At 32.4% G+C, this 18,772-nt stretch overlaps 1 protein-coding gene across 1 annotated transcript in view; it reads right to left on the bottom strand.

Moving 5' to 3' along the window:
- The window catches only part of LOC131942126 (ATP-binding cassette sub-family C member 4), a 28,532-nt gene extending 10,190 nt beyond the window's left edge, over positions 1 to 18,342 (bottom strand). The window contains exons 1-24 of the mRNA XM_059301855.1: positions 18,322 to 18,342; positions 14,111 to 14,287; positions 13,760 to 13,870; positions 13,344 to 13,461; positions 12,772 to 12,990; positions 12,422 to 12,511; positions 12,151 to 12,314; positions 11,872 to 11,997; positions 9,679 to 9,931; positions 6,574 to 6,786; positions 6,183 to 6,236; positions 5,935 to 5,976; positions 5,433 to 5,719; positions 4,676 to 4,762; positions 4,348 to 4,444; positions 3,986 to 4,126; positions 3,425 to 3,583; positions 3,087 to 3,124; positions 2,483 to 2,778; positions 2,139 to 2,218; positions 1,798 to 1,948; positions 1,150 to 1,380; positions 758 to 858; positions 210 to 401 (exon numbers count right to left, since the gene is read on the bottom strand). Of these exons, the coding sequence (XP_059157838.1) occupies positions 210 to 401; positions 758 to 858; positions 1,150 to 1,380; positions 1,798 to 1,948; positions 2,139 to 2,218; positions 2,483 to 2,778; positions 3,087 to 3,124; positions 3,425 to 3,583; positions 3,986 to 4,126; positions 4,348 to 4,444; positions 4,676 to 4,762; positions 5,433 to 5,719; positions 5,935 to 5,976; positions 6,183 to 6,236; positions 6,574 to 6,786; positions 9,679 to 9,931; positions 11,872 to 11,997; positions 12,151 to 12,314; positions 12,422 to 12,511; positions 12,772 to 12,990; positions 13,344 to 13,461; positions 13,760 to 13,870; positions 14,111 to 14,178 (3,318 nt within the window). The 5' untranslated portion in view covers positions 14,179 to 14,287; positions 18,322 to 18,342. The remainder of the gene's footprint in view (positions 1 to 209; positions 402 to 757; positions 859 to 1,149; positions 1,381 to 1,797; positions 1,949 to 2,138; positions 2,219 to 2,482; positions 2,779 to 3,086; positions 3,125 to 3,424; positions 3,584 to 3,985; positions 4,127 to 4,347; positions 4,445 to 4,675; positions 4,763 to 5,432; positions 5,720 to 5,934; positions 5,977 to 6,182; positions 6,237 to 6,573; positions 6,787 to 9,678; positions 9,932 to 11,871; positions 11,998 to 12,150; positions 12,315 to 12,421; positions 12,512 to 12,771; positions 12,991 to 13,343; positions 13,462 to 13,759; positions 13,871 to 14,110; positions 14,288 to 18,321) is intronic.
- Positions 18,343 to 18,772: the final 430 nt, after the last annotated feature.

The following is an 18,772-nucleotide window of genomic DNA, read 5'->3' as shown; positions in this document are numbered from 1 at the left end:
TGTTAAAGCTAGTAAAAAAATGCTAATACTTCAGATGTTACAGCTATTAAAAAAATGCTTATCCTTCAGCTATTATGGCTATCAAAAAAAAAACAGATTTTGAAATGCCTGGCCTCTAAAGGTACTTTTAGTTTTTTTTTCTCAACACTGCAAGATATATTATCAAAGGTTCTAAATAAATTTTCAACAAGATAATAAATAAAATATACCTTTTCCTTTCCCTTGATGTAGCAGTCGATCTTTTTTAAGATATAAGGCGAGTCAGGCGAGTATTTGAGTGAGAGACTGGTGAAGGTGATGGCACCAATGACAGGCCAGTCAGGTGACGGGGGCTTGTCAGAGTTCTTGTGAGGCTCCTGGTCCAACTCACTGTACTGCAGTACTCGCTCCACTGATGTCATCTGTCACACACAGAGATAATTAGTTTGACAAGTCTTAAATGTAGAAACATCAGATACACATGCATAACAATGATAAACACAATAAGTAACTATTGCATTGTACAATAAAAGCAAAATGCTAAATTAAGTATTTTTTTGTTTACTTTAATACTTTATCTTGTTAAAAAAAAATACTGCTTAGGTTATGGAAGCATAAAACATAATTTCACAAAAGACATAACAAAAAATATTTTTAAAACATTTCAAAATGACAAACTTTAGCATTTATAACTATATTTTTCTTATTTAAAGACATTAAAATAAACCCATCAGAAGAACCTAAGTTAATAAATAAACCCATTTTTAAAAGGACTTACGTAAGTTTCCAGATCTGCAGAGATCCTCATGTACCACTCAAATGGCTCAGCCATGGCAATGCAGTAGATCAATGACAAGGCTAGCAAGTTCCCATTGAGGGCTGTAAAAGAAATACAGGAATTATTAGCATTCTATCAAGCTGTTTCATAAGGTAACTCTTATCTCCATGTTATGCAAAAGGAGGACTCAACTCCCCTGGTAATTAGACAGAACCTAAACTCTAAATCTATGAAGTAATAAATCAAGCATATCATACACAAAAATTCATAGCTAAAATTTAATTGTTATTGCTGTTTATTGTTTAACAACTTAATAAAGCAAACCTTCTCCAAAAACATATATGGTTAAAAAAGACATAGTAAACGTGACTAATAATTAAACACTAACTCACAGTCTTTCAGGGCCAGAGAGACAAATATGATCAAATTCATGTAGACAACCACGGTCATCATGGTGCGCACCGACATCCACCTGTAGGAGCTGAGGTGCAAAAACCAGGCAGAGGTGTGCTTGTTCTGGTGCTCATCAAACTCTGACAGGAACTGTTCCTTCTTGCCCAGAGCTCTGATGGTCTCCAACCCAAGAATTGTGTCAGAGACGTGGGCGTAGACTGGACTGCGGGCTGGAACAAAAAGACAGAATAATGTGAGCACAGACTGGAATAAAAATTTGTGATATGTAGCCTTCTTATACAATGTTTTCAATACAAGTTGAGCTGAAATACTAAAAAACTTAAAATCAAATTATAGGCCAATCAAAAAAATGTAAATACATTTTTATTTAAAAAACTGATGTAGAGATAAAAACAAATCTTCAATAAAATAGTTTTAAAACCGTTTATGAGATGAAATGATAACAGCATTATCAATATACCCAAATTCGTTCTTAACTATTCTACCTGGCAGTCTGTTTAATGGTAGAAAAAAAAATCTGCTCCATTGTACCGTCAGTTGCAAATAGTACTTTGCTTTACTGACTGTCACAAATAGTGGCATTTAATCTGCGAATCTAAGAAAAGGTTTAGAAAAGTAATAATTACCCTTAGCCTCTAGCCGTTTCACTTGTCGAAGTGTGCGAAGTGCATACATTCTGGTCAGCACAATTAACACCATTACAGGAACAACTGCTATGGTCAGCCAGGGATTGACTATGACTGTCACAATAAAAAACCCAAGGAACTGTGTCGTTTTCTAAAATCAAGAAGAAAAGAGTTCTAAAATTGTTTTAAACAATAAAATTTGTAACACTTGATCAGAACAAAGTCCTCTTAGCTGGTCCTTTATATATTTAATTTTTAAATGAGCAAAGAAAAAAATATTGAGAACAATTAAGTATACTAAACTATCTTCTTTACTTTGAATTAAAAATAAAATACATTACCATAGAAACAAGGTAACCAAGCATAGAAACTGAATCATCAACAAATCCTAAATCTCTTGAGAACCTGTTCAAAATCTGACCTGAAAATAATAAAACAAAGTAAAAAGTATTATTTACTACATCAAAACAATTCTCAAATGAAATAATAGAAATAATAATGAAATAATAAAGTAAAACCTATTTAAAATAATAATGAAATAATAAAGTAAAAACTATTTGAAATAATAATGAAATAATAAAGTAAAAACTATTTGAAATAATAATGAAATAATAAAGAAAAAACTATAATTTTTTTAAACAATGAAAAAAGTTGTAATTGATAAGTTCTTATACTGTAAACTAACCAACAGAATGTGTGTCGAAAAATCTTGAAACAGAATTCATAACTCTGTTCAACATTCTGTCATGAAGTCTGCGACTGGCCACCACGGTCATCTGCAGGTAGACAGCTGCGTACAGGATGTAGGCCACGCAGCTCGTCACCAGGCCAATGATGTACCAGGTCATGGTGACTGGCAGCCCTCCCTCCCCTTGAGGGGACTTGGTGGATGATGTCAGGTCTAGAGTTAATGGGACGGTTACTAAAGATTTGTTGTACTCAAGGCCTGGTGGGTTATGGTTCTTGCTGGTTGTCCCTACCCTGTAATACAGGACATTTAGAAAAATAAAACTTTAACAAAGACTAATAGAGTATTAAGTTACCATAAATCTAAAAATGATAAATTTGAAAATTAACTAAACATGATCTATTTTAAAGTAAAAATTATAATTTGTAATGAATACTACAAGAAGATGTGTATTGATATTAACATTTTATTGCAAATGTAATAAGTAAAAAAAACTTTCAAAATACCAAAAAAGTAGAACTTTTTAAAACAATCTAAATAAACATATTAGAACAAAAATATTACTAAGAAATTCAGGAGAATAAAACCACATGAAACTTACCATTCTGCTAGCATCCAGTCAGAGAAACAAAATAGAGCCTGAAATAATTTAATTTTTTTAGTTAGCCTTTTAAATATGATGTAATTGTAATGGTGTAGAAAGGGTATGAGGGCCTCCACAGTCTGCAATGTTCTGCTTTAAAAATTGTATCTAGCAGGTTAGTATGGAGAAAGAACAGAAGTTTGGTAATAGAGACTGATTATTTGTATCAAAGGAAAACTAAGCAAACATACCTAAAGATGACAGTACCATGAAAGTCAAAACTTAAAAAACAACTTCCAATACACACAAAAACTGTTCACATTAGCTGACAGATAAAACAAACAAGATCATCTTACAGGCCCAGCAAACCAGAGTGGCAGCAGGAGAGGTAGGAGGACAGGGCCATATCCAGCACAGAAGTAGCTCCAGTAGACTTTGATGCCAACAGTGCCAGACAGGACCTCTTCTTCTGTGTCTTTGTTCTCATCAGGTAACCGCAGTGTTTTACTCTCCAACTGTGAGATGATACAGCACAAGGAATAATAAATACTTATATCCTTTGAGGTTAAGTTTAGGCTTGTGATCCAATATCATTATCAACTATCCTTGTAAAATAATGCTATTTGAAAAAATAGTAATGTTTATTTATGTAAATATATTTTAAAAAAAAAGAATTGTTGAGTTTATGCAAGTTGTGCAAGGCTATGAAGACAAAAGTAAAACCATAACCAGATTCAAATGGCACATAGCAGTCTGTGGCACGCTACAGAAAGCTGTGACAATTGTAGCTGCAACTGATGGCACATGTTACAGCAACGTGTGGCACCTGCGATAATTGTTGTTGCAAGCTATGGAACATGTTACAACAATTTGATGCACATGCTACAGTGACCTGTGGCACATGTTGCAGTACTTACAAGCAACAACTTGGCCTCTTCCTCAGCCTCTAGGGCAGCCTCAGTCGCATGTTTAGGATGCTCATCTGAGGAGGTCAGAGCTTTCATGTCCATTCCACGAGCCTTGAGCTCATCATAGGTCCCAATGTCATGAATGGATCCCTGAAATGGTAGGGGTATTAAGTAATATATTTCTTCAAACTGAGAAAAAAATCAAATTTTCTAGGTAAAACAGAAAAATCTTTTATTTATCTTGGCTACTAATATATTTTAATCACTTGTTAAAATACATGCAACAGATGGAAAAAAAAGTAAGCAAAAATGTATGAATTTTTTAATGATAATATAATGAGCATTCACATGTGAGCTATATTTTTACTCACTTCACGCATGACAGCAATTCTATCTGCCTTCTTAAGGTACTGTAACTGGTGGGTCACAAGAACAACAGTTTTCTCCCTCAGTAGGTCAAGAATACACCTAGTGACAGTTTAAAGTTTAGAATTCAAATGTCTTTGCTAAAAAAAAATCCAGTTCATGAAATATGCATCAAATTTTGTTTTTCTCAAATGGTATCACTGTTTGATTAGAATTAGTGACTGGAGGTGCAATTTCAAAATTTGGTTAAGTGATACCAATGAATTACTTTAACACTAAGGGAATATTAAGTTTCCAAGATTAAATAAAAAAATCAGTGATTTGAATTCCTACCTTTGAAAGATATGTTGACCAACACTGGCATCAACAGCACTCAGTGGATCATCAAAAAGAAAGACATCAGCATTATGGTACACTGACCTGGGAATAAAGCCAAGTAATTTTTTTAAAAATTCAGAGACTATAATCCCATAAACAGAAGCAATTTTTAAAATTCTAAACTAAAGAAATGTGCTTTATAGGGGGGATAGCGTGTTTGAGTGAGACGGCACAGTTGCTAATCCAAAAGACAAGAGTTTCAACTCGGGGCAGATGAGATTTGTTAGCAGGGAACAGCCAGCCATCTGCGAGAAAAAACTCTGGAATCAAACAACTACTGCCTTGACACTGTTCTAGGTTGAACAAAGGAAGCAAATCTAGAAAGAAAAGCAGGCTGAAATTGGAGTCAACAGGCCATAAGGTGCATTAAATGGTGACAGTTAATAGTTATAATAGAGTAGATTACTATAACAATTGAAAATAAAGAAAAAGGAGTACTTTCTAAAGTGCCTGTAGTTTGGTAAAAAAAAAAGACAAATTCTCTTTTCAATCTTGACAGCCCATGAGGCAAGTGAAGTAGAGTTCACCTGTTTCTGTGACCTCTGGATTTGAAGGGCTAAGTGTGGTCAGCACTATACCAAGCTACTTTTACTTTAATTAATGTGAATTAGATACCCAACAGAGCCAGAATTTAACTTTTGACAGCAGTCTAGAGCTCTATCTCTAGGGCACACCATCCCATTAATTTGGTATAAAAAATCATAAAATTTACCTGGCAAGGGATAATCTTGCCCTTTGGCCACCACTCAGCTGCAGCCCCCTCTCTCCTACAAAAGTCTGATCTCCTTTAGGCAAGAGCTCCAGGTCTCTAGTCAGACCACAAGCGTTGATGACAAGCTGGTAGTATTTAGGGTTGAATGAGTGCCCAAACAGTATGTTCTCCCGCACTGTTCCACTGAACACCCAGTTGGTCTGCCCGCAGTAACTGACACGCCCATTTATGGCAATCTGGCCTATTTCATATGGCAGTTCACCAATTAAGGCCAGAAGCAATGAAGACTTTAAAAAGAAAAAAAAATCTTAGCAAAGTTAAATTCAAATGAATGCTTCTTTTAAATGCATCACTTTATTAATTTTGTAAATTTTGGATAAAAAAACAAAGTGTAACTAAACACTAAAATTGCATTTAACTTTATTTATTTATAAAAAATGCATTACCAAATGACATTTTTAACTATGGGATTGTTCTTTAACCAGAATTTAGAGTTGTTTACCTTGCCAGATCCAACAACACCAACCACTGCTAACAGTTCACCCTGAAAGACATTTCATACAATATAGAATCTATGAGCAATAAAAGCATTACATGCATTTCAAAGATTTTGTTTGAACATTTTATATATGTATAAATAATTTATATATTATATATAGATTTATAAATATAATTACTAAATCTATTGAACTTTTAATTTAAGTTTTTGTATTTTATTACTAAGTCAATGTTTTTAAAATTAATACATACCTTTTTAATACTCAAAGAAATATATTTCAAAGAAAAAGCATGATCCACATCACTCTGTAAAAATGCAACAAACATAACAATAAACATTCAAAAATACATTTTTGAAATTCAGAAGTTTATTTAAGAAACATTTTATTTCTAAAATGTATATTCTATATCTTTCTCAGGGTAAATATTCTCCTTGCATAGAGATTTAGTAATGCATATCAGCAGTACCTGGAAACAATTTTATCTAAATATTGTATAATGGATACTTGAAACATAATGTTTAGGGAAACTAATATCGATAAAAATTGCAATGCTAACTCTGAATGAAGGTCTCCATTGCCAGAAAGAGTTAAATGAAGTACTTTCTACAACTCTTCAAAACAGTAGAACACCCCTATCTTACCTCATGCAAAAGGCTTTTGGTGGAACTTGTACTAGTTCTCTCCCTTTTCTTCTGGAATCTCCTCTTGCCCTCTGTGTACACTACTGGCCATCTGGCGGTCATGTGATCTATGTCAACAGCCCAATCAGAATGTGGTTCATTGCGATAGCTGACGGAGCGGTGGAGATTGAGGTCTTTGATTTGTTCCTTCTCCTCATCCAGTAAAAGGAAGGTCTACAGTTGGATAGCATGAAAATTATTTTTTATGTGAAACTGCTGAGTAAATATTACAATTAAAAAACCAATCAGTAAAAATGTAATACAATCTCAAAAATTAAAATAAACAAATTGTTGAAACTATAATTCTATGATAAAGATATTATTATTTTAAAAACATTATGGTTTTTAAAAAATAATGAAAAGAAAAATTACACTTTCATGGTTTAAAAAAAATATTAGCTTTTAAGTTTTTAAAAATTTTGAAAGTAGTTTAATGAAATAGTATTATTAATTCTTATGTAACAGTAAAAATTAAATACATTTTTAAAAAGCCATGCAGATTAGATTATTAATGTACTTTATCAAACAGGTAAAGATCACAGGTAGCATGCAGGTAACTTTAGTTTGAAACTTTTTAGCAGAACAAGCATGCAAAGTGTGGGCAACAACTAAAGCTTCAAAATATATTTAAAACAAGTATAATGTATTATTTTTGCTAGAGAAATGGATGGGCTTTTGTGCTAACATAGGGCATCAAGTTTGCATCACAAGTATCAAGTCATTTAGGTAAGTCAGTCAAGGTGCAGAATTTTACCTGATATCAATAACTGACAATATTTCTGGTTGCTATGTAGTTTTAAAATAAAGTAAACAAAATACATTTAGCACTGATAGTTTCAATGTTTTGGTAAAGGCAATAGTAAACATTATTTTAAAACTGATATACTTGAATGATTGTTTTAACCTTCAAATACTAAATAATTCCTTTATTATAATAAAAGAGATAAAAATAAGATTATGAATGTTAGTGGAGGTATTAAATAATGAAACTCCAGATAAGCAGTTAACTGCATTTAAAAATCTTTAAGCGGTGTTGTAGAAATACAATTAAATTCATTTTAAATGCAGCCTTAATGTGGTGCAAAATTAACATTAGTGATAATTTACTTTTTAAACTGTGATGAATACTTTTTTATGTGAAGCGGAGTTTTAAAAAAAAGAAAATTCATAATTTTAAAAGGTAAATACATCCCAATAACATGTTTAACTTACATAAAAGCGTTAGAAAAGAGATGTTATGTTCCAGTTTTGAAAAATAATTGACATATACTAATTAATTATATTAAAATTAAACAAATTAAGTAGTTGTTCATTTATGAAACTCTTGTGGTTATAATCTGCTGGGTTAGTATACGATATACTCAAAGCTGGAAAAATGTTAAACAGTAGAACAAAATTATTTTAAAATCAAATGAAAACACTTGAGTATATATGCCAAGACATGAAAATTAATTAATGTCAAAAAGACATAAAAAACCAACCCCATGAAATTTAAATAGTTTACATATAAAGTGGTTACAGTATACTGAGATAAAGGAAATTCTATGTTGATAGAAGTGTGACCTCACCTGCACAAGCTCAGATGAGCTCTGCAGGTTCCCTAACTCTCGTAAAACAGCCACAGGGAATTTGAATGCAGAATCCTGCAGCACGCACAGCCACGCGACTGTGGTGAAGACATCAGCGGAGCCGCTGGTACCGTTGTACCAGAGACCCAACACCACAGCCAGCAGGGCTAGGCGGGCTGATGTCATTTGTACACCAGATTCTAAGCTCTGAACTACCCCAGACAAACGCTTGTGAGTAGTCTCTGATCTGTTGATAATTTTATTTTAAGCATAGTGACAAAGTTATTTTAGCTGTTGTGTAAAAACAATACTTGATTTTTTTTTAAATGACAAGATGACTTCAGGATAAAAATTTCTTTTAAAAAAGTTCTAAAATGACACTGGGCTTCAACTATCAATTCCAGCTTTAGATCCACTTGTACATGAGAGGTTGAACATAAATTTCCAATTAAAAACAAAAATTCTCACATAGGATGCTTACTGGTAAGGTAATTATATGACTGAAAATAAAACTACTATAGTAATATTAATATTTAAACAATCAACATTATTAGCAATAAAAGATATATGGCACCAAATTTTGTACTGCTAAGTCAATGTTCAGCAAAATGTGTGTTCTTAGGAACATAAGTGGGACATCAAAACAAAATAACGTATTTATTTGATATATTGTCCTACAAAATGGTTTTGAAAGGATCAAAGTGTGGGAGTAAACGAGGAGGTGGGAGGGGAAAGGTTAAAAAAAGAGGTAAATTTCATTAGTTATTTTAAAAAAATTAAATTGCATTAGTATAATTACTTTCAATATGGCACCAGAAGCAAAAAAAAAAAACCATAAATTTCCATTAACATCAACTTGTTAACTGACTATTGCATGAAATCATTTTAGCAGTTAAAGAACCGACATGAAGTATGCATGGTGTGTAATAAATTTGGAGTAACTGAATAACTGTAAAACTCACATATCCTAAGTACATTTTAAAGTTGATGTGAATTAAAATGAATCCAACATGTCATAGTTAGACTAAAACATGATGCAACTTAAAAACTGGGGCCACGGCTCACCCTTACAACTTTAATAGTGTATCTCTTCAATATTAAGTCAAACCATGGATGTTTCTATCAACACTATACAATTACTTTGTACTATTGTTTATGCAGCAGTAATAACACTATCCAATACAAAGAAAGAATCAAACATAATAAAATTCTAAAACATAAAAAGATGGCTTGGAAGCAAAGTTTAGAAAGCTAGCATGCATAGAAGCATCTGCAACAGGGATGTAAATCAACAAATTTAAAGCCAAAACTATATTTAACAAACAAGCAATTTGTTTTTATACACCAAAAAAATTTACAATTTCCTTTTTTTTTTACAAAGAATAAAGCACCAATCTTATTAATCTACGAGGTTAAAAAAATCTAATAATGGGTGGAAAACAAAAGTTTAAAAATTGTTTGTTACAAGTACTTTGAGTCACTTCACCACCCAACACACCTGGACTCGGAACATGGACATGAAGAGCTGGCTGATATTTTCCACGGAGAAGTAAATAAAATAAAACCCAGTGAGACGCACAACCTCCAGCCATCCAACAATAGTGAAGACCATACTGGGCGTAACTGACTGACCACTGGTGTGATAAGCGGCTACCAAAATGGCCATCATCATCAGGCGGGGAGAGATGTCCTGGAAACCCCGGGTAAATGTTTTCAGTGTGGCGCCAACATGATAAAGATATATTTCCTGCCTTGAATGATAAATGCGATAAAGGTAACCCAACACAATAAAAAGTTGCATACATGAATACTGACTTAAACCTGCACACTACATCACCTTTGATATATACTTCAGACAAAAGGTCAGTTATCTAAATATGTAAATACATGCTTGATTTCAACAAAAGGCCAAATCGCTATTTACACCACACATATATCATTATATAAAAATAAAAGCAAATTTACATTAAAATAATGTATTCTTACTCTTAGCAGATAATGTTTGTGGTCATTTGGAATTGTCTTACTTGGATAAATTAAATTTTTAAGCACAGGAAAATTTTTGTAATTTCAGAATAATGTAAAACTCTGAAAAATAAATGAGATAACATGTTCCTATAGTCCCCACAGATTTGTTGCTTACTATCACAGTCATATACAAATACATGTGAACTGTATAGAATTATTGTACATAATCTCTGTTGCAACAGATTTAAAGAAAAAAAAACTTTTCAAATCAGTAAACATTCAAATATTAAATGGTGTAGCGTCTGTAGAATATGAATGTAATCAATAAGATTTAATAAAACTTCTTATGTTTTAAGGTAAAATACATATTTTATTACAAAGATTTTATTATGATAACAATCTCAAAGTTTTTTTCATCCTCTAATATATTATGTTATAATAAAGGGAAAATCTGTTTATCTTAAGTTTTGTTGCCATATCTATTTTTAAATTTAAGCTGAACTAAGCAATACAACAGATAATAAACAAAAAAAAACATACAAAAGAAAGAATGATAAACAAGAATTCAAACATTAAAAAGATGAATATCTTTTACCATCATTTACAAAGAAAATGCTAACTCTCAACCAGACTGCACAATGCATATGCAGAAAAACAAATTTTTTTGCAGCCTTGATAATTTTACGTGACAAGAAAATACTTTTTGCAACTTGAAAAAGCCACACTGAGATCTGTAGAGAGACACAACATTGAGATGGACAAACGATGCCAATACAAAAATTAGTTTCATAGACATCAAGCCGCCACAGACCTGCACCCTCATCAGGGATTCAGACAGTTGAAAATTCCTTACTACCGCAAAGTAATTAATGTAGAAAAATGAGCTCTTCAGAGCTTCGGAGAGACAGTACATGATGAAGAAAGAGGAAGGCTGGAGAAATGGCCTTTCCATCCAGGCTAAGGTTAGCACTAAGCCCAACACTATTTTGCCACACAGCTGGTCAATGGGCAGTGAGAATCCATTGAGGATAGCCCCAGTTTGGATGAAGGACATCTGTTCTCTGTTTCAATTTAAATAAGCAACTTTTTAAAAAAAATTGAAATAAAATATTAAAAAAAAAACCAATAAACTCCTTGCTTCACCATGCAGTAGATTAAATGGTGACAATGCTTTTATTAATCTACTGTAACCATAAACAACCACATTATTTTAAAAAGTCATGATTAATTCAAATTATTTAACTAAAGAATATTTTGTGTTTTGATAAACTGCATCTACTTTTCCTTCAAAATGAAATTATTTCATAAAATTTATCACAAGATAAAACTTCAATAAAAATGAACATTATAAAAAAAGTGATTCGAATGTTATTTTTAAGCAAACAGTATGATTTTTAAGTTGGGTTAAATGCAAAGTGCTAATGGAATGCAAAATTCTGCAAGAAGAGAGAACATTCCTTGTCATGTACACACTTAATTAGGAGCAAGTTACAGATGCTGCAGGCAAATGAAGGTTATTCAAGATCTCAAAAAGGGCATGCTCTGGGAATAAACTTATTCAAAACAAAAACAGAGCTTGTAGAGTTATCCCTACAGGCTCCACATATTTTAAAGTTTGCAACTAAAACATTACTTCATTTCTATTAGGAAATGAAAACTGTTTGAAAAACTTAGAAAACTGCCTTTTTAACTAGAATAATTATTTTAAAATAAGTATATTTACCTTCTGATCTTGGATACAAGGTTTTGAAATGGCTGTTCCCAACACTGCATTTTAATCATGCGCATTGCCATAATAATCTCTGACATGAGCTGGATTCGTTTATCAGAGTAACTACCAATTTTTTGCCTGAAAAAATAGTTTCGCCTCTTATTTTCTAGTTGTGGTTTTTAATTAAAATTGTATTTCCTATTTAACAAAAAATTCAATGATGTATTTTTATGTATTATCATTCAGTTTATTTTTATAATGTATATATTTTTAAGATATTTTTTTCCGAACCTTATTTTTCCAAACACAGATGAAAGACCAGCTTGCAGTGGGACAATCACAGCAACAACTGCCAAGCCCCAGAAACAAACAATCCCAACTTGCTGGTACATGAGGTACATGACGATAATTATAGACAATGGAGATACCCACAAGTAGTGCAGCAGGTCAATTGACTGACAAAATAGTATAACAAACACATTAGCAACCATCTTGGAAAAAAAAAATTGCTATAAAATTTTTCCAATAAATTTATAACAAAAAAAAACAATCAGTGGCTTACTGAATTAAATTTTTCCAAGTCAGTGGATAGGTGGTTTACTATTTGACCAGAAGATGTCTGATGAAAAGCTTCTGTGCTTAATGATAAAACCTGGATATAACATTGCAAAATAATTTTTAATAAATTTTATTTTATCTTAATAATCTTATTTTCATAGACTCAATGTATACAAATATACAAAAAGATAATTAAATTGAATAAACATTACTATGCTTAACATTTTTCATGTAGAACTTGTCAAAATAAATGTGTAATAAAAAAAATTTAATACCAGTAACAATAATATGAGGACATTTTATCTCCTTCACCTTATTAAAACAAAATCCAATTCTTCAATTTTAAAATCATACCTTTCTGTAAATGAGCGCCCCAACAGCAACTTTCATTCGCAATGCGACATGTTGCATGATGAAAAAATAAGTTGGATTCACACATACTTGAATCAATGCACTTATCCCTAGGCAAGCACCAACCCCATAGGCTGTGGATTCTGACACAGCATCTACTTCACTGTTGAAATAGGTGACCAGCAGACCAATCAGATAAGGCTGCACTAACTTCACAGATTCCTGAAACAAAAACACCACTTCAGTTCAATATAGAGTAAGATAAACTTGTTAAGGATGATAAGTGTATTTTTGAAGCCTATTATTTTACAGATGATACAGGTCATCTAGTACATACTAATTTTGACCAATATATTAATAGTAGAGTAATAAAAAGAATTCTTACGATTAAATTTTTTTTATAAAAAACACTCTATTAAAAATAATTTACTATCTAGTTTATAATAAAATGTTTAAAAAACCCCACTAAGAACTGAAGTTTTCATATTACAAACCTGTGTACCATGGTTAAGTAATGATGTTATTTAATGAGTTTAAATAGATCTTTTAAAAATCATATTGCTAAGTGTACTTACAAATATTAAAACTAGGACACCAGGCAATAACCATTGCCATTTAAATGCTTTAAGAATGGCCCGAAACAGACTTGCTTTCCCACCTTCAGAAAATTTCTGGACTTCTTCTTTCCAGTATCTGAAAAAAAATTATGTTGTATGAGTAAAGCATGAAATTTTTTGCACTATTAGCAATGACATGTTTCAGTATTTAGCTGATAAACCCAATAATACAATTTATGCAGAACAACTGTTTATTAAAAAAAAATCTAATCTCAGCCTTCATTTTTACCATAGACTCCAAGCCTAATCTTATATATTTATGTGTGTCCTGCTAAACAGGAGTGTAGCTATTTGTTGAGAAACATAAATTTAGAAAATTAACATTTTATTTTTAATCATGTAATGTAACACAACTTGATTACAATATTACATACCTTTCTAACCTAGACTCTAAGCGGCTCGACTCATCTTCTTTGGATACTTCACAAATATTCATTGATGATAGCTCATTTTTAAAGCCCATTTTAAAGAGGGCATTCATCCACCTGCAGAAATAAAGTGCAAAAAATATATGTTTAAAATCTGTCTACTTGCAAGTAATCTGAGCATCATTAACATTTAATGAAACAGCAAATATATTTATATTTAGGCCCCTAGGCCGATTTTTTTACAATTTAAATATTTAGGCCAAAAAAAATCAGTATGAAAATAGAAGTAGGCCTATAGGCTAGTATTATTAGCGTAACATAAAAGGAATATATGTAAAAAATAGTAAAACAACATACCAAAAGGTGATTTTGGAAAAGATATTAGCCTGGTCATATGGACATGATCGCAGTGAGTGATCAGCCATGACTGTTTATTTTGGATTACACTGCCTATTGTAAACTGCTACCTGTTACCATTTAATTTATCATTCTCATCATAGTATTAATGAAGCTTTTTCTTTTCGTATTAATCCCCTATGATAACACAAAAGATATAAATTTTCATTCATCAATAGTCAATGTTTAGTGCGTTTTTCTGGGCACATTCAAGGACACTGACTCCCTGCCCTAGAATTCTAGATCTATGGCTATGCACTAGGCCTATATTTAGTATTATTTACTAGCTATGAAGATGGACAAAGCCAAAGCCAGACTAAGACTACACATTCTATAATTCTTTAGTCTACAGTCTTTGTGTAAAAAAAAAAGTTTCTTAGGCCCAGATTTCTAATCTAGATAAACCACAGCCATGGCTCCGGTATAATTTTGGTGAAAATTCTAAAACAAAACAATCTGAGTCTGTTTTTTAAACCTCTTCAGATCTAGATCTAATTAATTACTAACTAAACTAATTAGGGCCTACTTAGGGCCTAATTAGAATTAGACTCTAGATTTAGCGAGATCTAGATCTAGTGATAAGAATCGATAAGATCTCTGCTCTGGTGACCACATCTAGAAATTTAGATTAGGCCTAATTTTATTATTTTTATAGGGCCTGCCTAATATTTTGTTTTGTTAGCCTAACTAATTATTAGTAATTAATTAGCTAGGCCAATGCCGCTGCCGAGAAAATCGGACAAATTGGCTTTTCACTACCCCCTGCATGTTTAACTCTGTTTTTTGCATGCTTTTATTGTGTTTATATTAACATGTTATACATCATTCTGTTCGTAATTGAATAACCTTTTAAACTGTATAAGTTTGATTTCTGTATTATTTCAGACGTTGAAGAAATCGCCGATTAAATCGCATTTTTTACCCTCCGCGGCGACGTGCCGATTAGGGGGGAGGCTTTTTCACCTTTTTAAAAGGGGGGTGTTACTTGGAGTCTATAGACTCTGTGAGTTTTCGTACTACAACTGTGAAACTTGGTAGAAGAATAGATTAAATGTACACGTATAACGCTCAGGGTTCTTGGTTAAAATATGTTAAACACTTTCGGAGATATCAGACCGCAAAGTTAAACTAAGTTATTTTAGCTATTTATGGATCGATTTTTTATTTGAACCCTGAGCTGTATTCCTGAAATCTCGACGTTTATTAATATGTATGATATGTCCTATAAGGCCCTATAATAAGGACGTCTATAGACTTTGAAGTGGACCGAAAATATAAACACGACGCGCCGACCGCTGTCTGACTGAACCGCCCTGCTATGCTTCGAATCGCCGTCTTTAACCTGATGACGCGTTACGAAATTTGTATACACGTATCGAGTTTACGTACTACAACAGTTAAATTTGGCAAACGAATACATTAAATGTAGACGTATAACGCTCAGGGTTCGTGGTCAAAATAAGTTAAATACTTGTGGAGATATCGGACCGCAAAGTTGAACCAAGTTTCCCGGTCTATTATTTGACATATTTTACATTTGAACCTTGAGCTGTATTCCCGAAATCCCGCCGATTATTTTAATGTATGACATGTATTATAACACCTCGTAATAAAGCCGTCCATACATTTTAAAATAAAAATTAACGCGTCGGCCGCCGTCCGACTGATTGGTGATCTACACATCGTGTGGCACAGCCGAGTGTGTGGTCACGTGACGCTAGGCGCTTGATCCGATTGGATGATACTATAAACAATGTCTAAAGATAGATACATGTGTTCCCGTGTTTGACTCGACGGCTATTGCTACTTTATATTTATAAGCACACAGACATGTTGCATAACTTTGTCTTAACCCATTGAAACGTCAAACAAAAGTTTTGTTAGTATTTACGGCTGAGGACTAATCGTCAAAATTAATCTTCTTTAGAAATTAATCCGAATAGCTTCGGCCCGATCAAACAATGCTGTGATGTGCTTGTGATTCGTGTAACGTTTTATTATTGTGTACATTACATTTTCGTAAAAATGGCTTTAAAAATAAATTAAATTATATCCGGGGCTCTTTTCTACAAATGTTAATACCACTAACAACGTGGGAGTTACTAGCTTGTCAAATCGACCAAAATGGGGTGGGGTGGATGGGGGTAGCCACTGACCATCCTACACCGTATGTAACACCCATAACCTCACCCCGCCCCCACTAGTCCGTGACGCAACAAGCCGACGAGCATCGCTTTTGATGTTGTATAACACCCGTACGGTACACGGTGGTTTCATACCCCACCTCCCTCCCCCTTCACTTTGTGGAGTTGATGTTACTAACCCTCGGGCATAGATCAGGAAATCTTGCCAGACTTTTGTCTCTGAGATTACATAATATTCATCTGACACGTTCATTGGGTTGGCCGACTAGCCTATCCAGCGGTCGTGTTTAAGTTTATGTAATAGGGCAATAAAATTCGTTGGTCAGAAGACCTGGTTACCCACATGTCTGATTGAACTAAATCTAGGCAAAAGCTGGTGGTGGTACATGTGTCTGTGTATAGCCAAACACGGTAATCTTACACAATTTCTAGAATCTACTAGATCTACACAGTCCAGCACTCAAACAGGTGCATTTTTCTTAAGAAAGTTGTTAATTGTAAAAGGCCTACTGGTAGGCTTACAAAATACATAAACCTACTTACTACTAGCATAAACATTTAGCATAAAGCATATACATTTATGTTATATATCTATAACTTAACTATACCTTGTGCAAGTTTTAAAAAAAAATATTTTCCTCCAAAGTTTATTTTATTGATATTGTAAAAATGATTAACTTTAATATGGGTAATAATATTACGTAATAACCATAAAGCACACTCTGATTCTGATCAAACACATTTGTAATTAGACTAATTCTATAGCAACAAGGATTAAGATATTTAAAATAACAAGAAATATAATTATAATGAGATAGGCCTTTAATTTTGGAACAGAGTAGGCCTATAGTATTGAACATAGATTACATAACATCTTTTAAGAAGTTACATAATCACAAATTTACTATAGCATTCTTTTCTTTGTATTGAAAAACTTGATTAGTTATATTTTCTTCTAGTAGGCTATTAACTTGAAGTTAACTGACAATGAGCAAAAGTGATTTTAAAACAAATTCATGGTATATTTTGAGCAAAGGGTGGGATTACATAACCTTAACATTTGATAGTTATGTAACAATGTTGGACCATTTTAAATCTACCATTAGCTTGAGCATATACAAATGTCATATTTTAGATTAAAACAGCATTACATTTAAAGAATGACTTCTTATCACATTGATTATTTGATGTTTAAAAAAAAATTGAAAGGGGGGTATTACATAATCTATGAGATTAGTAGGTTTAGTAATCGAAGGGCACTTTTTAAAATAGCATCATTGGATTCAGCATACAAAAATCTATAAAATGTCTTAAAATTACATCAATTGATAAAGTATTCTGGCTTTTATACCACTTTTAGTGAAAAACGCTTAAAAGTTTGGTCCATACCCTCCCAGTATTTTTCCTCTTTCAGGGTCTACACCGGTTGTCTGAAAAAACTGCTGTTTTTTAATGACTAAAAAATTCATAACTTTTTTGTTTATGGTCAGATTTTGAAAATTCAAACTGATCTGTAATCAGATTGACAGCCCCTATCCAAATATGTAACTATTATATTGTTTTACTGAAATTAAATTTTTGCATTGGCCTAGCTAAATTAATATAGGCTTAGTAGGCCTAATTAACTAATTATTAGGCCCTATAGGTCTAATTATTTTTTAAATTTATAATTAAATTAGGCCCCTAAAGTCTAAATTGGCCTAAAATGTAGATTTCAATAATAATTGTCTCTAGTGAAGTCTAGCTAGTCTACGTCTAGATTAGATTTAGATTCTAGATCTACTACTGATTTAAGATTAAGTCAACAAGTGTAGATTTCTATTTCTAGATCAACTTCAAGATCTAGATCTAGATCTAGATCTAGATAGAATCTATCTAGTTTAGTCTAACTAAAATATAAATTATGGGTATCTAGCCGAGAGAAAAGCAATATTTTTAAAAAAATCTATAGTTAGGCCTATGAACTCTGCCTGTCTTAATTTTGAACGATAAAAACAAAATATGAAAGTTCCTAATGATTTACGATACTTTCGTTTCGTGACACTTTCCTGACCCTTTCTGAAGACAACTACTTCCGCTTCCTTAACTTGAGTCTTGAGCATTGCTCATTTAACCCTTTATTCGCGAAATTAAGTTCTGAATGATATTTTGTCTTAAACAATGTGTTACTAAATTGCTTTTGGCACACTTAAAACATAAGTCGAAGTCGTTAATTTTTAATGGTCAAAACAGATATTGGTACTTAAAGTACCGTCAGAAATGTAGAACATTTTTTTCCAGAAAAATAAAAAATTTACAAATCATGAATAAATTGTAAAATTTATTAACTAATAACATTGCAATCATTATAACAATCATTTTTTATAAATTTCACACATAAACATAACTCAAAAGTGTATTATGAGTATTGTTTTAGACTGGATTTGCTATGGGAACACAACTTATACCTTCTTCTGATTGTGCCAAACACAGAGAAAGG

The sequence above is a fragment of the Physella acuta genome, unplaced genomic scaffold (assembly GCF_028476545.2).
Source record: "Physella acuta isolate Inbredline_101_S28 unplaced genomic scaffold, ASM2847654v3 ptg000389l, whole genome shotgun sequence".
In the NCBI taxonomy this organism is placed as follows: Eukaryota; Metazoa; Mollusca; class Gastropoda; family Physidae; genus Physella; species Physella acuta.
Note: the sequence above shows the minus strand (reverse complement) of the source record. Positions and strands in the feature narration are given on the sequence as shown.